This window comes from Varanus komodoensis, unplaced genomic scaffold (assembly GCF_004798865.1).
Source record: "Varanus komodoensis strain SLA01 unplaced genomic scaffold, ASM479886v1 scaffold7_1, whole genome shotgun sequence".
NCBI lineage: Eukaryota > Metazoa > Chordata > Lepidosauria > Squamata > Varanidae > Varanus > Varanus komodoensis.
In genome coordinates, this window is record NW_025336479.1 from 8,354,138 (window position 1) to 8,374,305 (window position 20,168).

The 20,168-nt window shown below is 44.2% G+C and overlaps 1 protein-coding gene across 3 annotated transcripts; it reads right to left on the reverse strand.

Annotated features, from left to right (window-relative positions):
• Window positions 1-790: 790 nt before the first annotated feature.
• LOC123035554 (Golgi apparatus membrane protein TVP23 homolog B) lies at window positions 791-19,216 on the reverse strand. Of its 3 annotated transcripts, XR_006416981.1 has the most exons (9): window positions 19,168-19,216; window positions 17,157-17,239; window positions 15,560-15,704; window positions 12,541-12,630; window positions 11,172-11,303; window positions 10,952-11,080; window positions 4,718-4,819; window positions 1,422-1,568; window positions 791-892 (listed from the first exon to the last, which is right to left on the reverse strand). XR_006416981.1 is itself a non-coding variant. In XM_044453892.1 (7 exons), the coding sequence occupies exons 1-7, from the start codon at window positions 19,177-19,179 to the stop codon at window positions 4,787-4,789; spliced, it is 624 nt and encodes a 207-aa protein (XP_044309827.1). In that variant the 5' UTR covers window positions 19,180-19,216; the 3' UTR covers window positions 2,245-4,786. The 3 variants fall into 3 exon arrangements, 2 of the variants coding, with proteins under 2 accessions (XP_044309827.1, XP_044309828.1); XM_044453892.1 differs by lacking the exons at window positions 791-892; window positions 1,422-1,568 and having other exon boundaries at window positions 2,245-4,819; XM_044453893.1 differs by lacking the exons at window positions 791-892; window positions 1,422-1,568; window positions 19,168-19,216 and adding an exon at window positions 18,450-18,896 and having other exon boundaries at window positions 2,245-4,819.
• Between the last annotated feature and the right edge of the window lie 952 nt (window positions 19,217-20,168).

Sequence of the window (20,168 nt, forward strand, 5' to 3'; positions counted from 1 at the left end):
AAATATATTAAAATCACCTTTAGGCATGGATTTGGAATGTGTGTCAAGGGCTGATGAGAGTCGCAGTCCATCAACATCTGGAAGGCCACAGGTTCTTCACCCATTCTAAGGGCTGAAAATATCATAGAATCATAGAATAGTAGAGTTGGAAGGGGCCATGAAGGTCACTGGGTCCAACCCCTGCTGTTGCAGGACACCACGTTACAGCATCCCACTTAGATGACCATTCAGTTTCACCTTGAATGTCTCTAGTGTGGGAGAGCCCACCACGTCTCTGGGCAGCTGGTTCCAGTGTCATATTGCTGTGAAAGTGAAGAAGCTTTTCCTGATGTCCAGCCTGAATCTGGGTTGTCACAGGTTGAATTGAGTATTCTGTGTCCTGCACTCTGGCATCAGCAAGAAGAGCTCTTGACCTTCCTCTTTGTGACAGCCTTTGAGGTACTTGTAGAGGGATACCATGTCCCTGCTCAGTCTTCTCTTCTCAAGGCTGAACATGCCCACTTCTCTCAGTCTCTCCTCATAGGGCAATGTTTCCAAATCCTGGATCATTTTTGTTGCCCTCCTCTGGACCCTTTCTAATTTACCTGCATCTTTCTTAAATCTTGGTGCCCAGAACTGGACACAGTATTTCAGGTGAGGTCTGACTAGTGAGGAGTATAGAGGAACTACCACTTCTCATGATATGGAAGTAATACTTCTGTTAATGCATCCCAAAATAGCATTTGCCCTTTTGGAGGCTGCATCGCATCGTTGGCTCATGTTTAGCCTATTGTCCACAATTACTCTGAGGTCTTTTCTTTTTCAGTTCTGTTGAGCCAGATATTCCCCATCTTGTATCAATGCATTTCGTTTCTTTTTCATTGCCTATAATCATCGCCTGATGATTTATCCCCTGTATGACCAAGATAAAGTGGTTCATCACCCTCCCAGAATGGAAAATTTACATGAAGACAAACATAAGAAATCAAGATAGCTCTACATATAAATGGTTATTCCTCGACTCAAATTCCATGCAAGAAAAACAGGATAAATGGATTTGATTAATTCCAATAACAAGAACTTACACATTGTAAGCCACCTAGGAAGGCCTTGGCAATTATAGGTGGCCTATAAATATATGTAAATAAATAAATGTCCATTTAATCTCACAGAGGAAGGAATTAAACAGCATTTATATTGGAACCAGTGCTTTCTAACATTTTCCTAAATGATCGGGGATTAAGTGACCAAGCTTGCTGATGACAATAGTTAAATGTAACTTAATCAAAAAATGAAAGAGTGCCAGAAGGATCTCTTCAAACTGTGGGAACAGGAATTAAATTAGGAAATAAGCAAGTCATGTCCACTGGGACAAAAACAATCCTAACTTCTAAAAAAAGAAATCATAAATTCTAAAGGGATTTGATGTGGAAGTGACTTACATACAAGGAGAAGAATCCCAAGATTTTGGACAGCTTGATGAAAGCATCGGCTCAGTTTGTGGCTGCTGGAATAGCCATTCCCACTGTGGGGTTCATTAATAATGAAACTGCCAATATCATGCCTGATGAAGTACATTGCAGCCGGTTCTATGGGGCAGGAGAAAATGTGAGAGAGGAATTGGTGAAAACCAGGAAGAAGATTGTAAGCTTCTAGGGATCAGTGACGCAGCTATATTGCCTTTTCAACTCTGTAAAGTACCATGGATGTTCATGTGCTGTGAGTAATATGTACATTCAAGAATAGCATGACTCACACAGTCAAGAGCATCACGTTTTACTCAACACTTGATGGTTCACAACTGAAAATGTGGACTGATTTCACTGAAACACTATGGTATCTGAAGCATGAAAGACCTATTGGCATCAGATCAATGAGGGCCCATTCCAAGTCACCAAGTGCTGCAGCTGTCAGCCCGAGATACAGCTGGAATTAATCTCTTGAAAATCAAGGCTGAAGCACTAAATCACTCTTGAGAGACTCCCAAGCTTAGATTAACCTGAGCTTGCCTAGAAGATTCAATAACCAATCAGTATAGGCTGCTCTTACTCAATAGCTTCACTGACAAGCTGATGGTGACAAGCTCAACTTGATTGGCCATTAGGACCAACAAGGCTGACACAATTCCATTTCTTTAAAGAAGACCTCAGGACTATGGAAAACTTCAGAGAATACAACTGACAAGGGTGTGAGAAAAATGTGAACTGGCAAAATAGACCAACAGCAAACAAAACGTACAAAGAAAGACGGATAAAGGAGGCCAGGTTAAAAACATATGCTTATTAATCAGCACAACAGACATTACATTACTGCAGACAAATGATGTCCGCACACTAATCAAACAACTTCAAAGTTACACAACTTTAAAAAAATATATTTCTTTCAAAAAACATGTTAATTTGTAAGGTTTCAAAAACATGCACAATGCAGATCAGATTTTAAGTACATTGCTTTTAGTATCCCAAGAAGTCAAACCCAATCCTCACATTACTAGGATATCCAAGCACAAAGCTTAACTGTCAACACTCCATTTAGAATCTTGCCAACTGAAAGGTTCTTTTGAACCCCCGTTAGGCAACATTATTAACTACCAATCACTGCTTCTTTGCTAATTATAGCTTGCCAACTTTTCTTGAAAAGCAACTGAGTCATACAACTTTTAATTTCCATTTAAACACTTTTAGATATATGAAAATTGATCACATTAGAATGAACACTTTGATTTCAGAAGTGCATTTACAAAGCTCTAGTACGGTTAGTAACGTTTAGTCCTGAGTCTGAAAAGCAGCCTAACCAGTCATGGTGTGAACAGGCTGGACTCAGTCAGTGGCAGCAAAGGGGGAAGAAAATGCAGCTGCATAACAAGGGGCCTTGCAGTGGGGTGCCACTCCCAAGCTGGCTGAATTGCACTGAACCAGTATGTGCGGTGCAAGATGTCTCTGGATGGCTTCAATTATTCCCAAATCGGACATGGACAGAGACAATGACAGAAAACTGCCCCTAAATTTAAAAAAAGCTCTAACTCTCGAATTGCACCAGTTCTGAAGAAATTATTTTAATGGTTCAGTGCTCATGTCACTGCCAACCTGGGGCCTGTTCTCATAAAAGTACAAGTGGTAACGAGAGTCTCAGGCTGGCGTGCATCTCTGCTCCGTGCCTGTGAAATGCTCTGTGTGGACTGGGGCAATGTGGCCCGTTGTGCAACCCACCCCACCAATTCACTGCATGGGCAGGACACGCCCCCCCTCCAGTCATACAGTACTTTCTATGTATAGCAAGATGCACATGCAACATAGATGTAACCCCGATCTTTTCCTGGGTCACAATGTATGCCAACACTGGGGTGATCTGTGGACTGGACTTCTCCCCACCCGCAACCTCCAGTGCAGTTATGAAGAAATCCGGAGCTCATCCTTCCTTTTCAATGAACCAGAATCTATTCTTATGTCCGAACAGCTGTGGTTAAATATGGTTTATTGAAATGAGTCAGTTTCATAGACCAGTTTGACCATAGCTTATTTCAATAAACTATTATTTGGACTAACCCAAACTTTCTTCAGTTTTGGCATAACACTAAACTGCAGTTAGATAAAAAGCAAAAGCAAAAACTGCCAATCTTTTCCCCTTGGCCACACCACAAAAGAAAAGAAGGGGAGTGAACAAGGCAATGTGTGTTAATATAATGCTGTACCAGTTCAGTGTTCCATATGAACACAAACATTTTGTATCAATAATAAGATAAAGGGTTCTTGATTTATACTTTGAAATACACCATATCAAAGTCAACCATTTTGCATTAGTCAACTATTTTGTGTGAGTAGGGATAGTATTGTTCTTTACTTTCTGTGGATTAAACTTTTACCTACTCTGTCATTATCCAAGAAACAGCTGTATCAAATGGATAGACAGATACGTTCACTTTTCAGTACAACTTTCATAAGGGTGCACACAGATTGTTCTCATGACCATTTAGCTAAAATGATAAACATGAAAAAGGATAGTTGCTATGCAATCCTAACAGGCTACTGCATGTACACCACAAAAACATCAATAAAATTGCAGAATGGTGTTATGGAACAGGGGATGAGGCCATGCAAAAACAAACAAACAAACAAACAATCCCAACTACATAGTTTCAGATCCTGCATTCAGGAAAGCTTAATCCTTTGCCAAAACCAATTTTGTAACTTAAGAGACATCGGGGTCCCTTTGCTCCACTTGCAAAACTGGGAGTTTTAAGGCTCCTCTTCCAGTTCCTAACTCTAATAGAAGCTATCCACCTGTTTTTCAGATTCTCCTCCACACACTTAAGAGCTAGGACACTTGCTGTTTTAAAAACCAGCAAGAAACAAAGCAATTATGTAGCTACATCAGATGCTATATTAGAGATTGCATTCTGAAGTTCCCACATGATGGAAACTGCTCAAGCCCTTGATCTGTGGCTTCTCAGATGAGCAGTTTTTGGGACTGCCCAGTATTTCACATCAAAGCTCATGGGTCCAGAAACTACTTAATAAATGTAGTGTCATAAATAGCTACCATCTGTCATCAAGGTATTTTACTTAAATAAAAATGGAGTTATTTCACTTGGAGAGTCCAGCAGCTAGTTAAGTGTCAGGAAGGACTCTGCAAAATGTATATCATTAAAAAAGAGAAAGAGAGAGAGAGAGAAATAGCTAACACTGCTATAAGATAGATTTAATTACAAAAATCCACACATATTATAAATTTCCTGTACAGAGGTGAAGGAAATATTTCTCTCATTCTTCAGAAGGAATCAAAATGGAAACTGGGAACTCTGTGATCTTCAAGATACTGCTTGGTCCTCTTTAGACACAGTCTGCAAAGAAAAGGAATGCAGCATTAGATTAGAATGAAACAGCAGACAAGCCTCCTTGGAAAAATTGCTCAAGAAGCTGAACCATCCCCACCTTTGGAAAGGTACATCCTATACTATATAGCTACAGAACCAAAGATGGTGTGCACAGACCAATGGCCTAGGGATATTTCAACCTCTAAGGACAAAATATTTGTGCGGGGTAAAGAAGAGGAGGATTTTGTCCAGCTTAAATAAATTCTTCCATATGGGCATGTTCATATAAGTTCTTCCAGCTGGAAGTTATAATTTAGTAGTGAGTCAGACACTGTTCCTTAGTGACCACTAAGGCCTGGATATATGATCCCTTGGCAGAGCAGCAGAGGCACAGGCTGGGAGAGAGTGCTGAGTGGCCAGGGGACTGGCGAAGGCAAGGTGGGAGCTGGGCGGGGGAGCAGAGGGCCAGGAGCAGCAGAGAGGAAGGGGTGGGGCAGAGAGGCCAGAGGGGCCAGGAGGAAGCTGGCAGGCGGGGCCACCGGCCTGAGGGACTGATAAGGCGGAGCTCAGCCTTTGGCGGTACCAACGGCGACACGTTAAGGGCGACGCGACAAGGGCATCATCCCTTGACTGAGTCCCTTAGCTGTGGCCCGGGCTGTCCGGGGGACTCCCTTCCCTGGGACACAGAGGATTTTTGTTTTGTTTTGTGCTGTGCTTTGTTTTTTCTCCAATTTAAATTTAAGTTTATTTTATAAATTTAACTTTATTTTATCCTTGTGTGTGTGTGCGAGTGGGTTTTTGCCTGGGAGAACTGGGCGAGTGAGAGGAACTGCAGGACAAACAAGGCAGGGGACCAAGGTAAGGTCTCGGAAGGGATACCGATGGCAGACCAGGAGATGGCCTTGGCGGGAGTCACGGGTGTTACTGTCCGCTGTGACAGCTGCGACATGTTCGCCCTTCTCCCCCAGGAGAGGCAGGGATACACTTGCCCTCGGTGCAAGATGGTGACCCTGCTAAAAGAGGAGGTGAGGTGCCTGAGGGCCAAGGGAGCTCTCCAGGCCCCCCCAGAGCAGCCCCCCTCTGGACAGAGGGTTGAGGGAGAGACCTCGGGAGGAGCAGCTGCGGAGACATGCAGGCATGTCATCCACAGGAGGAGGAGGCCAGCACGGCCTCCTCCTTCTCCTGGCACCAATCTGGAGCTGGGAAACAGGTTCTCTCTGCTTGGGGAGGCTGAGGCTGATGAGGCCTCGGGGGATCAGCAGGAAAGGTCAGGAGAGGCAAGGGCCAGGGCACAACCGCCCACCACCACCAGGAAGACGGGGCGGCGGGTGATTGTTGTTGGGGACTCCCTGCTGAGGGGCACTGAGCTGGCGGTGTGCCGCCCCAACCTGGAGACAAGGGAGGTTTACTGCCTGCCGGGCACACGCATCCAGCATGTGAAGGACAGAGTGGAGTGTCTTGTTCGCTCCGGGGGTCACCAGCCGCTCCTGGTGATCCATGTGGGCACAAACGATGTGGCCAGGCAGGGTGTGGGTGGGATCACCAGGGACTTCAAGGCCTTGGGGAAGAAATTCAGGGACCTTAAGTCCCAAGTGGCCCTCTCAACTATCTTACCAGTCCAGGGATTTGGGCCAGGCAGGGATAAGAGGGTCGCCTAGGTGAATGACTGGCTTAGGGTGTGGTGCCAGAAGGACCACTTTGGGTTCCTCAACCACTGCACTCATTTTCTTGCCAATGGACTTCTGGCAAGGGACGGGTTACACCTCAAGAGGATGGGGACAAGGTCCTTTGGAGAAGCTCTAGCGAGCTTCGTCCGGAAGACTTTAAACTGAGCTGGGAGGGGGGTGGGTGGGTGCATTCAGGCTCCCCAGTAATGTGTCTGTACTGGACAAATGTGGGGGGAGGATCAGGGCTCTGGGAGCAGGGTTTTAGAGATACTGCAGGGACTGACAGGACTCCTACAGAGAGGGGCCAGGTATCAGGGAGGGTGGGAGGAAGGAGGAGGCTGGGAACTCCAAGGAAAGGAAGCGGTGGGAAGGAGTTGGGGTGTATGTACACCAATGCTAGGAGCATGGGTAATAAGCAGGAAGAGCTTGAAGCTCTCCTGGGAATAGGAGGGTATGACCTGGTGGGGATCACAGAAACTTGGTGGGATGAAAGGCAAGTCTGGAATGTGAACATAGAAGGGTATCACCTTTTTAGAAAGGACAGGAAGGGAAAGAGAGGTGGGGGCGTGGCTTTATACGTCAGGGAAGGGATAGGATGCAGTGAGATAGAATGCAACACAGATGGGGATTCGGTAGAGGCAGTCTGGGTGAAACTAAGGGGTTTTGATAGGGAAAGGGACCTGACAGTGGGGGTATGTTATCGCCCCACAGGTCAACTTGAGACCCTGGATGATGTCCTGACAGGCCAGATTCTAAGGAAATCTCGGGGGAGAGACATAGTAATAATGGGAGATTTCAATCTCCCAGATATTAGTTTGGAGACTCACTCGGCAGTGACAGCCAAGTCACATCACTTCCTAGAAGCTATAGAGGGAGGGTTTTTCACACAGAGGGTCCGAGAGGTGACGAGGAAGGGAAACATCCTTGACTTGGTCTTGACCAATAGGGAGGAGCTGATAGATGAAGCACAGATTAGGGGAGCTCTGGATGCGAGTGATCACTCAAAGGAATGGGGACATGCAGCAGGTCAAGCACTAGAAGCTGGGACTTCAAGAGGGCCAACTTTGGCCAACTGAAGGCCAGATTGGGGAAAGTCTCCTGGGATAGGTTACTGAAAGGTAAGCGAGTTGAGGAGGGGTGGATGGCACTCAAAAGGGAGGTTTTGGAGGCGCAAGCCTTGACGATACCTCTAGTCAGTAAGGTGGGGAGGCAGAGGAGAGTGCCGCCATGGATGCGAAAGGAGGTGGTTAGGGAGATTAGACGAAAGAGGAACCTCCATAGGAAATGGGTACTGGGGGAAATAGACAAAAGGGTATACCGGGAGAAGGAGGCCTGTTGCAGAAGGATTCTTCGCAAGGCTAAGGCTGATTACGAGCTGAGACTTGCCAAGAATATCAAGAGCAACAAAAAGGGCTTCTTTCAGCATGTAAATAGGAAGAGGAAGGGGAGACAAGTGGTGGGACCACTAAATAAGGAGGAAGGAGATCCAGTGACTGATATGAGGGAACAAGCACAGATGCTAAATGACTATTTTGCCTCTGTGTTCTCCCCAAAGCAGGAAGGGGATATCCGCACAGGAGATTAGATGAGGCTGGGGACTTTTAGGGGCACAGATTAGAGTCACCCCCTTGAAGTCGAGGGGCTCCTCAGGGCATTGGACATTACAAAGGTGCCAGGTCCTGACGAGTTACACCCGAGAGTACTTAGAGAGTTGGCAGGGGTTCTCTCACGCCTGCTGGCCTCCATTTTTGAGACCTTGTGGAGAATGGGTGAAGTTCCAGAGGACTGGAGGGTGGCATCAGTGGCCCCAATTTTCAAAAAGGGTAGTAGAAGGGACATGGGGAATTATAGACCTGTTAGCCTTATGTTCATTGTAAGAAAAACAATGGAAAGGCTCATAATAGAGAGAGATCTAGTGATGCTAGATAGGGAAGGGAGGCTGACAGCCACACAACACGGCTTCCACAAAAACAGGTCCTGCCAGACAAACCTTGTGGAAGTCTATGACAAGGTTTCGAGATGGCTAGATGGAGGGGATGCAGTGAATGTGGTATACCTGGATTTCAAGCAAGGCCTTTGACAAACTGCCCCATGATACCCTGGTGGAGAAACTGAGGAGTATTGGGATACACCAAAGCACTGTCCGGTGGATTAGGGCATGGTTGACTGACCAAAAGCAGCAGGTAACCATTTGCGGGGAATCATCAGGATGGCGGCCAGTGACAAGCGGGGTCCCACAGGGCTCTGTCCTGGGGCCGATCCTGATTAATCTTTTCATTAATGACATGGAAGAAGGGGTGAACAGTCTGCTGATCAAATTCGCAGACGACACTAAAACTGAGGCAGTGGCCACAACTGAGGAGGAGGTACTCCAGATCCAAAAGAATCTGGACAGACTATGAAAGTGGGCAGGAGACAACAGTATGGCGTTCAATGTGGATAAGTGCAAGGTCTTGCACTTGGGGCATAGGAATGGGTGTCATAAGTACAGGTTAGGAGACAAGTAGCTGGAGAGCAGCACTTGTGAAAGGGACCTCGGGGTACTGGTTGACTACAGGCTAAACATGAGTCAGCAGTGTGATGCGGTGGTCAAGAGGGCGAATGCCACCCTTGGGTGCATAGCCGGAAGTGTGACTTCTAGATCAAGAGAGGTATTACTACCACTCTACATGACTCTGGTGTGCCTGCAACTGGAGTATTGTGCTCAGTTTTGGGCCCCTCATTACAGAAAGGATATAGCCAGGTTAGAGTCAGTGCAGCATAGGGCCACAAGGTTGGTGGCTGATTTGCAGGGGATGGGGTATGAGGAGAGGCTGAGGGAACTGGGTCTCTTCAGCCTGGAGGAGACTCAGAGGGGACATGTTGGCAACATACAGGTATGTGAGGAGATGTCACATGGAAATGGTAGAGACCTGCTCTCCCCTGCAGAGGAAGGCAGAACGCGCTCCAACAGAGCAAAGCTCAGGGAGCCAAAGTTCCATTTGGATGCCAGGAAGCACTTCCTGACAGTCAGGACCCCGAGGGTGTGGAATGGGCTTCCACGAGAGGTCATTGAGGCCCCATAGGTGCGGGTGTTCAAGGATAGGCTGGATGTGCACATGGTGGGCATGTCATGAGCGGAGCTGGCTGGTGCTGGAGGTCAGACTAGATGGCCCGGGAGGTCCCTTCTGACTCGCGCTGTTTCTATGTTTCTATCTCTTATGAAATTAGCTGAACATCCATTTCAAGTCCCAGGTAAACTGGAAACATACCAATTGGATGGAAAGTATATACTTATTTTTAATGACACTAATATTGAAGTTAATATACAGGTCTTAATATATATGTTAAAAAATCAGAAGAAGCACTGCGTATTTTCTGGACCTGGTTATTTGGGTGGTCAAAGCATCAATCAACTATTACCCTAAAGATGGTTTTTAGTCTATGAAACCTACATATTTCCAGGAAAATACAGATGCAGTATAATGTATCAACAGTCCAGGCAACAGCAGGAATGAGATGGTTGAGGAAGAAGAAACAGAAGGGCATGATCTAAATTACAGATGGTGAGATTGTTATGGTCGCATTTAGAGTCTTTCCTCCAAGGGGCTCAGGTAGGCATAGATGAGGATCACTCCACTTTTATGATCACAAAAACCCTATGAGGAAGGGTAGGTAAATGAAAAGTAACTGGCCCAAGGTCACTCAGGGAGCTTCCAGACTGGTTAGTCTATCAACTGTATCACAGTTTTCTTCATTTCACAAACATCCACACCTCTGACCGTCTAAGATGTAAGAAGGATCTTTCAAAGCCAGAACAGTTCAGAAACAGGCCATTATATTACTCAGGAAGAACAAGGGAATGGGGGGGGGGCCTTACAGTCTAGGAAAGGAGGCATATAAAGAGCAAAGGCAAATGCACTGGGCACAAATGGCAAAGAGACTTGGTGCATACACAAAGGAACCCTATTCAAATGGCTTTGGCATATGAACATGGACAAATGCCCACTTATTGGTCATTTGCCTGGCAAAGGATGTACCACCTTGCTTGCACCCTGCTATTCATTTCTACAGGGGAGGAGCTAATCTCCTAACGGTGAGTCTGGACAAGAGAGGTGCACAGAAAGAACCATGATCTTTCGGAAGGTGATGCTTTAGTCATAGGCTTTCCTATAAAATGGCAGCAAGCAAGAGTCATAACCTCACTGCTGTCAAAGAAACAAAATATATTTCTCCACAAGGAGATGATGTTTGGCAAACAAAGCAGAACACACTAAAGCTTGCGTGTCGTGCTTTCTCAGCAGGAAAAGGCAGAGGAAAAGTTGTGCAGTAACCCATGTTTGAGGCCTGGGAAACATACTTTTGCCAGAACTGGATCACAAACTCTTAAAGCTTTCACTGTGTGGACAAAGGAAATTGCTCTAAAAATTCAGAGAATGCAAAGTTGGAAGATCGTTACCACGGCATGCACCAGGAGTGGGAAAGACAGTTATATAAAGAAAATACAAAATACCTGTCGCAGGAACTGCTTCCCTAGAAACGAGGTTGCCATACTGGTTAGGCTCTTCCTGCTGCCTACTTTGCACCGGATGTAACCATAAAGGTTGGCTCCTTGCAATGCCACACCCATAAGGACAACTGCCTGTAAAGGAAAACACCACAAACAAGAGTCAAGACCTTGCTGCTGTCAAAGGAACAAGTTTAGTCAGGCATCTATCAAGCACTTCACTCACCAGCCACTTCACCTTGAAGGAAAACAGGGCGCTGAAGGCAAAAATTACCCACAGCAAAGGGCATGTGATCAATCCTAACCAGAAGATTCTAGACTCTGCTTCTGATGTGGTTTTCTTCTTCTGAGTAGATGCCTAAGAATGTTAAGAAATGTTGCTTCAATGTAGTTCAAAAGTCATAAACACAATGCTGTACTCATATTTTTAAGTTTGGATTGCATTTCAACATTATTATTGTAAACCGTCCAAATAACTTTAGTTATGTGACAGCATATAAAAAGCCATGAGTAAATAAGAAAAGTATTTTTTAAAAAAGAGAAAGAAAAAAGAATGTGGCATACCAATTACAACACCATGAACAAGGAGGATGTAATAATTCCACTAACAAGTTATGCAGTACAAAACTGTCTGTCTCAAGCTTTTAGGACATTTCCCTCACTGAAATGTATTTCCATTTGCGCAAAATAAATACTTGAGGACCAACTGTTTTTGGCCATGAACTAGCAGCCCAGCAAAATATTTATGCATGCACAGAAAAATAATGTCTAACAGCTAGGTAGAGCTACTACATAAATTGAAAATGAGTGTTACAGGACCAACTACTTCTCCTTACTGGACCACCATGATCAACTATGAATCCTGGAGAGGAGAGGGCCTCTTGTTTTAAAGCATGCAGGGGACTGCTGCTGGAAACAGCATCTCAAAGGAAGCACAGATGTACTAAAGAGACCATTTTCTCTTGGGAATGCTTAATCATATTTTCATATTAATAGCTGGGATCAATGTAATACTGTCTGCTCTCCAAACCTAAGGGATCAAGATTTGTTATAGGGTATATGTTCCCTGTTTCCATGTGAATTTTTCTTAAGGGCCAGTTAGATCATAGATCATCACCAATGCATGCCATAGTTAATGGTAACCATGGACTATGGCTACCCAGGATTTGAAAACAGGGTCATTGAAACCTAGTTAGCACAAGTGTAGTTGGGAGAATTTTAGGTCAGAGGGGAGAAGATATGGCCAGAGGAGATTTATTCCCCACTCTAGGAACAGCTAAGGGAGAGAACCATGCTAACATGATGCTTGCATTGATAGGAATCCTAGTGGAGGTGCCCAGAATGCCATCTACTCTGGTTGCTTGAGATGAATTTTAATTCATGCCATCTGAAAATGTGACCAAAAGGAGTGGAGGCTGCAGCCAATCACCTAGATAAAGCAGATGATAGGGTAGACTGGATCTCTCTCTCTCTCTCTCTCTCTCTCGCACGTGCGCACACACACACACACGACTGGGATGTAAAATGCCTTCAGCACTAGAACACACCACCTCATACCACCAATTCCATACTTCTCTCAATAGGGAGATGGTTACCTTCCTGGCTTCAAACACCCAGTGGCTTTTGCCATCATCGTCAACCTGGTTCCACCAACGGAGGCCGACCATCAACCTCCCGGTGACATTCTAGAGAAAGTTAAATACAGCGTGAAAGAACACCAATGCAGAAGCAGACATCTAGCTTGCTAAAGGTAAATCCTAAGAATGGCCACAGCTTTGTGCACTAACAGAAGAGGAAGAAGGATCCCACCTCTCTTGTGCTGAGTAGTGACATTGTCAGTCTACCTGTAACTGTGCCTCTGGCAGCTGCTCAGCATGTCATTCTAAGTCTTCGACTGCATTGTCAGTGATCCCATTCAGTTTACAGCAGCTGTTTGTCTGACATGCAATTTAGCACAGGAGAATTTCATATGTCACCAGTGATATGGAGACATCTTATTACAAAGCTCTGCTAGCTTGTTATCATGAATAACTGAGCTGTTTGCTCTCCACAATGTCCATTCCAACTATCACAAAAATAACTCAAAGAACATCTGCCTGCCTGGATGACTGGGACTTGTGAAACAAGTGTCTGCTTGAAAAAGTGTGAAGAGCTATGTCACAGGCAGTTCTTTCCACACGTGCAGGGACATCCAAAGAGCAAATATTCATCAGCTCCCTTCAAGCAACAGCAACAATAAAGCAAAGAAAAAAAACACCACTATATCTCAGCAGTTCTGAGTTAACAAAAATGGGTTGCTACCACTCTTTCATACTACGGCATCTCAAATGAAACTGTAACCCTGGCAGCTACCCAGTGACAGAGTTGGGCTCTCCCTTGGGAAACTGACAGGGATAGCTATTGCTGGAAATGCTGGGCAAAACCAGCAGGCAAGCTGAGACAGTATTTTTCAAGTGGTCTGTCAGACCTTTACTACAATCTACTTAAGCCACTATCCATGATAAAAACCTACTTGTGCTTATCTTAATAATGTAGGTCTTGATATGAAGCAGACATGAGCAGCCCTTCCTTTTACAAAGGGAACCCACTTGCTTTCACCTTTTTCTATCCACCCTCAATGTACTAAATCTATTAGGATGGATCTGAATTCTCTACCCTGAACGGAAGAGCTCCTTCTGTCCATGGGTGTTTGTTCCAGTAGAGGCTTCTAGTGGAGGAAGAGGGGTGAGAGGAGGACATTTTCAGTGGGCTGGATTTTCGGGAATGCAAGGGCTCTGGTGGGCAGGGGGAGTCAGCTAAATGTGCTCCCTCCCTCTTCTTCTGGTGTGAACATCCCATCAGCATAACCTTACTGATGGCATATTCCCACCAGAGTGTCAGTCTGGATCTCAGCCACTGACCAGTAACAACACTATTGTAAGAGATGACAAGTATCACACCGAGAACTGTGTTTATACACATAGGGAGAGAAGATAAAGAACATCTGTAAGCAGAAGGAAGCAATGGCATTACTGTATTTGAACAAAAATGTCTGCTGTGCTGAGTAAGTTTTTGTGCGCATATACCCATAGCTGGGAACACACTCGCCTCTTGCCTTGCACACTGAAAATTGTTTACAAATCATAATAGAAGCTGCATATTTGTTAAGTCAATAAATACATTTAGGTTGTGATTCCTTCCCTCAATGGGTATATGGGCTACTTGCTTCTAAGTAGCTATCTATAGGATTGTACTGTTAGAAAACATCAGACCCTGTCATTTTACTAAGAGAAAATATGAATACTAAAATTTTTAAAAGTTTTAAAAATACAAATCAATACAAAAGACCAGAATGATCCTATTTAGTGAAAGCCCATTTGTCACATTTTACTGGTGCAAAGTAACTTAGTGGATGTGAAGAGATTTGTGGCTGCTCATATTACTGAACATTTGAGCCTCCAGTGCTTTGAGCATGATATTAGTTGTGACTCCTGACTGGGAATTTTACAGAGTCTGCAAATTTTAATTTCATATTACAAGGGCAGGGAGCTATACATGGAGCTGATAAGCAAAAAATGGAGTTTATAAATGGAGTATAAGCAACAGTAAGCGTGTGTGTGTTTTCTTGTGTGAGCATTTGTAATAAGTATATCTGTTAAAGCTGTTATAGTAACTGAAAGATGGGGAAAAGCGGGGCTTTCAGATCCATGTTTAGGGCAGCTTTGTTTCTACATGTCTAACAACTTTGTGGAAGCATAGGAGTGAGGTGAAATCTGCAGTTCCTCAGTCTCAGCACAACATGTGGTGCTCTGAGGCCTTTTGGATTTCATTTTCAGGCCTTTTCATTTCACATCCACACACCCCAAACCCGGGGGGTCTGCTTTTAGCTGGAAAAACACCTATGCCTGCCCTTGTCTCTGTAGGTGCTGACATATGCTGAGGTGAAAAGAATCTTAAGGGAACTCTGGTCAGACTCTCCTCACAACTTCTCTGACACAGATGAGTCCATGGTAGAAGGGCAGCACTGCCTGGAATAACTAGACCCTGCCATTCAGGCTGCAATGTGCTTGGGATGCTACTGAATGTGCCTGGAACACTCAGGATCATGGGAAATGTAGTTCTCACAGGACTACGGGCATCTCAGATCTTCAAGCAGTCTGTAGCCTGAACAACACAGATCAGATCCTCTCTGCCATACCTTCCCACCAACTTAATCTGCAGGAACCGCAGGAGTCCATCACTGATGTGCCATCCTACTCAGAGGTTTGGAGGGCTCTAATTTCAAGGGAACAAAACAAAATTCCCATGAATCTGAGAAGATCAACCATAGTTAGAAGACCTCTGGAAACGGGTCAAGACTGATTCAGATGATGCTTTTTTTTTTTTTTTTTTTTTTCAAATGAGCATTCTCAAAAAGAAGCTAGGAAATTCAATGTGCCTATATTCAGAGGTAGCTTTACTACAGTCAGAACCAAGAGCTTCCTCCAACCTTTTACTTTCATCACTAAACGTAAGGAACTTTTGACAAACGAACGCCCACTCTAACTCAAGAATGGACGCATCAGGCTGACTCGCCTCTGCTCTCTCTGATAGCAAGCAGGTTAAAGCGCCACCATACTTTGCAGAACGATTTACCTTCACTGCCCAAAAGTCACACGACAGAAGTAGGATGATCGTCACCATGCAGGCAATGTAGCTGTTACTGAACAATTCGCAGACTAAGTAGACAATTATTGCACTGACCCGAAAGAACAAGTGGAAAAAAGAGGCTATTGGATGCCTGTCACAGAAACATAAAGACAATAGTTTAGTTGATGACTGACATGTCCAAATTGCCCAAACCCCAATACTTTCTAAGGATGACCATTTTAGCCATAATTTTGTACTACTGCACTTCAGAGGTAGCAAAGCTTTGACTACTATTAAAGTTATTACTAAACTAGTTTAGTGGAACCAGGCAGCAAAGGGAATTCTTCAGCTTGTAAGCCAAACCTCCCCAACAATGCTTCTTTGATAGAAATGCAGTGGGAGAAGAGGCCGGGTAAACATCACAATTCACGTACAGACTTCCTTTACTTCCAACATAATAAGCTGTGCGGAGGAGACATTCCACTACACCATTCTAAAAGTTTATCAGCAGAACATCCTGCTTGAGTGAGCAGCAGCCACTGCTGTGTACGTAGCCTACCCATCAGTTCTGGTTAAGCAAACTTTTCTTCGCTCATGCTGACAAGAAAAGCTGGGAGAGTGGCAGTTCTGCTCACAAGCAGGTGTGTTGTTCCCAGAACAGAACGTAAGTGTGTCAGATAGTGCAAACAAATCATAGCTGCATCAGGGCAACGGTAAGCAAAAGGGCTGTGGGATCAGCTCCCTAGAGATGTCCGCCAGGTACGTTCTTTGTACCCATTTCGGCACCAGGCAAAGACTTTTTAATTTTCTGAGTATTTTAATTGTTGATAGTTCTAATTCTAATTCTAATTTTAGGCTGTTATCTTAACTGATGATTTTTAATGTTTTATTTATAAGCAGCTGTCCAGTCTGTTAGTGTATGACAGTTGGTGCTCCTGCTGTTGGAATGGATATTTTTATTGGTACTGATGTTTTACTATTGATGTTTTCTTATTGAATTTGTTAATATATTGCTTTTTATGTTTTGTTGACAGTTTTTAACTGTGTAAACTGTCCAAAGAGTCATGTGGCTATTGTGACAGTCTGTAAAAATGTAAATAAAGGGCCTTTTAAAGCTTCTAAATCCTTTTGCTGCTAGAATGGCATGCATCAACGGCTTCATGGACTCATCCAGTGCCACAGCCAACTTTCCCAACTAGCAGCATGACACCCACCAGCAGTGGTTGTGTGCCAACCTAAGACTCTTTGTCCCAGTACAAGAGTTTAGGGGTCAAACTATTTCTATTATCCCTTTTTGGTGGTGTTTAAGAGATGATACTGAGCCACAGGATGACTTCTCTTTCTTTCTTTTTTTATACCACTTTCTTTAGTTTTCAGAGAAGCATCATAATGGCATTTTCATCTAAGGCACAGCCCACCTATAAGGGATTTCTCTTTGGGAGACTCCCTCTCCAAAACACATCAGAAAATATTTCTTATTAGAAACAGCCAACGTCATTACATTTTCCCCAAATTCACTTGCATGGGAGGCAGACACAAAATACAAGTGATGACATGATTGTTATATTAAAGAGATAGCAGTCGAGTGCAATCAGTTACTTACCTGATCTTAGATTTCTTGGGCCTCCTGGTCATTTCATCATCAGCATCAAAGAGTGACACATCTTCCGTGTCATCATTACTGTCCTAGATAAACAAGTGGCCAGGTGTTAGAGCCATAGTGAATTGAATATCCTGGTGCAATGATAAACAACTGTTCAGCTGGCATTATAAGGGCAGCAGACCGTAAATGGTAGATGAACAGGGCAATTCTACATCCTCCAGACAGGATCTAGAAGACATAGAATTGTTCAGATATCCCAATTCAAAGTCAGAAAAGAACTCTGAGAATCTGCACTTGCAACCCCCTGCCTCACCTCCTTACCATAGATTAGGCAAGGACCAAGCTAGCTGCTTCTCCAAAGTTGGAACAGCAACCTCAGAGAAAGGGCTTAGGAGGTAAGGTGGCCAATGCTGCCAAGGTACAATGTAGTCTGGAGGCACCTCAGCTTCCTTTTCTGCCCCTCTAAAACACTGCAGTTAGACAGCCAAAGCTAGCTGTCTAGCTCCTCCTGCTCTGTAATGTGTCCTCCTGCTGTAATAGCTCCTGTAATAGCTCCTTCTGCTCTTCCAAAATGTGTCCCCCCCACCCCGGAATGCCTGTAACCCCACATTCCAAAGGGCGTGGACACATTTTAATCAGCAGGACTCAGTGTTTGAGGCACAGAATACTAATTTGGTTCTGATGTGTTACCATGAATTCTATGCACAAGAATATATTAAAAATGTTCTTTCCTTCTTTCCTAGTTTTTCTCTGTTAAGCTGGAAGGTAATTTGGAGTTCTCTCGATAATATGAAAATGATAAGCTAAAATGCTAAAAAGGCTGATTAGCTCAAATTATTTGCAAGCACAGGGATAAGGCAGAATGATCTGCAGAGCATAAGCATCTCCTTTGTTATATGAAACTCAGTTCAGACAGCCTATTTTTTAGTTCTTTAGAAGAGCAGTTACATTTTAAGCTGCACATACACTTTTCTGAGATACAATTTTTAATCATTTTGATTTGTTGACATTTCAAAACATATTGCTTTTGCTTAAAAAAATTCTGTAAGTTTTCAAAATAGATTATATTCATTTTTTAAATGTAATTGACTCCAAAAGTCAAATGGTATTTTCATATTCTGTCATCTTAAAAGGCAATTTAAGAGGGTTTTACACTGCCTATACCAGTTTGTTGTCTTCATTGTGTGCGGTTAAGAGGGTCTTGAACCCTATCAGTGAGTGCACTCTAGAATGAGTGCACCTGTCCCCAACAACCCTGCTCAGCGCTTGAAAACTCAAAAAACTCCATACTACCTTTACTATGAACAGGTGCTTAGCACAATAGGAACCTTGTCAGTTGTGAAGATTCAAGGGCAGCAACTACTCAAATCAGGCCAAGAACTGTAGCAGTTTGGAGACTTCTCAATCCTGCTCTTACAAATGATTACTTGAAGGGAGATCCACTAGCCTCAATGGGGCTTACTCTCAAGTGTTGTGGGGCACCTTAGAGTCTTGCTCATTCATCGGTGCACCAACTTTCACAGCCATCTGCAGTCTTCACGTGGGCATAGTTTCATTGCACTTAGGCCTAAACTCTACTTATCCAGGGGTCTTACAGCGCAATCTAAGTAAACTAAAAGCAACACAGCCGAAACGAGAAGTGGGAAAGGGGAGGATGACAATCAAACAAACCAGGCAAGCATTTCCCTTGTGCAAAAGAAGAAATAATTGCTTGTTGTAATCCGTCCCGAGACGTTAGTAATGGGGCGGTCTATAAAAGCTTTAAACAAATAAGTAAGAAAGTAAGAGGGTGGGAGCAAAAGCCCGACTTCGACACCTCCCCCCGCCCCGCCGTGCATGTCATCTGCAGCAAAACGCAAATGTGTGCAGTCCCTGACAAGAGCCCCAGCACTTTTCCCGCAGCCCCCCTGATGTGTGGCCCCAGCACCCATTCCTCGTCCAGCACCAACGCTGCCCCCTCGCCAGCCCGCTCGGAGAGAAACAGCGGCGCCCCGGGACCCCTCATTCCCACCTGCCGCAACATCGCTTCCGCCTCCTGCCACGTCACAGCACTGTCCGGCAGTCACGACTGATCACGTCATCACCATGGGACAGGCGCGCTGGTAAGGTAGAGATAAACTTTAAGAGTGCGACGCTGCTTGAATCAGTGTGAAATAAAGAAGAGAAAGAAAAAGGAGGCTTGCCTGATAGAAATAGAAAACTGAAGAGCTATCTCACTGATTCTTATTGTGAGCAGTGTGAAGTCTATTTTTTCCAGGGAGGAAATTAAGACATGTTCAGAAATTAGTGGAGAAATTTCGGATTTCAATGTAACTGTGCTTGGGAAGGATAAGGTCGCCTTGAACACAGCAGCTGAGAGAGAGAAACTTTTTTTCTTATTCAGCATTTTAGAAGTAGCACTGATATTGTAGATCCCAACTGTTTTAATGGTAGAATAGGCTGCCAGGTGGTCAGTGCCCTGCTTCCCATCCCCATGTAATCGAGGGATATGGATTGTGCTAGACATAAGGTAGGTTATACAGTCGAGAAAGTGACTTGCAAAGCCCTCCTATTAAATGGCTGCGTTAGTAAGTAAAAATGCCCCTCAGAACTTTCCCAGCCCAAACCCAGCATTCAATTGCATGCAGAAATCTTGCACTCTGTTGCTTTGACAGTAGACGGTGCACTTTTAAATGCTGAAAACCTAAGCTAAATAAATTCATATGAAATTAAGCTCGGATATCAGTTCTTTTCTTTGTTGCTTCCTTCGAGGAACACCTGAAGCCCAATTATGCAAAAATCCTGGAGGCCTGCTGGTAAGCTTCCCATAAGCATCATCACATTAGTCACAGCTGGTCTATTTGACTCTTGGTCCTGTACAGCAGGGCTCTTGTTATGTTCTTAACTCTCACACTGAACTACATGACTTCAGTATTCATAGTTGTCATTGAATCATGCCTATTGTACAATCCCACAATTAGAACTGCATCATGCAGCACACTTTCCATGGCTAATAAGCCAGATCATCTGAAC

Excerpts from the sequence above, each read along its gene's own strand:
- LOC123035554 (XM_044453892.1), bottom strand. Across the intron at positions 15,705-17,156 it reads CCCAAGAAATCTAAGATCAG|GCATCCAATAGCCTCTTTTT; the intron begins GTAAGTAACTGA and ends TTTCTGTGACAG. Across the intron at positions 11,304-12,540 it reads GGGTGTTTGAAGCCAGGAAG|GCATCTACTCAGAAGAAGAA; the intron begins GTAACCATCTCC and ends TAACATTCTTAG.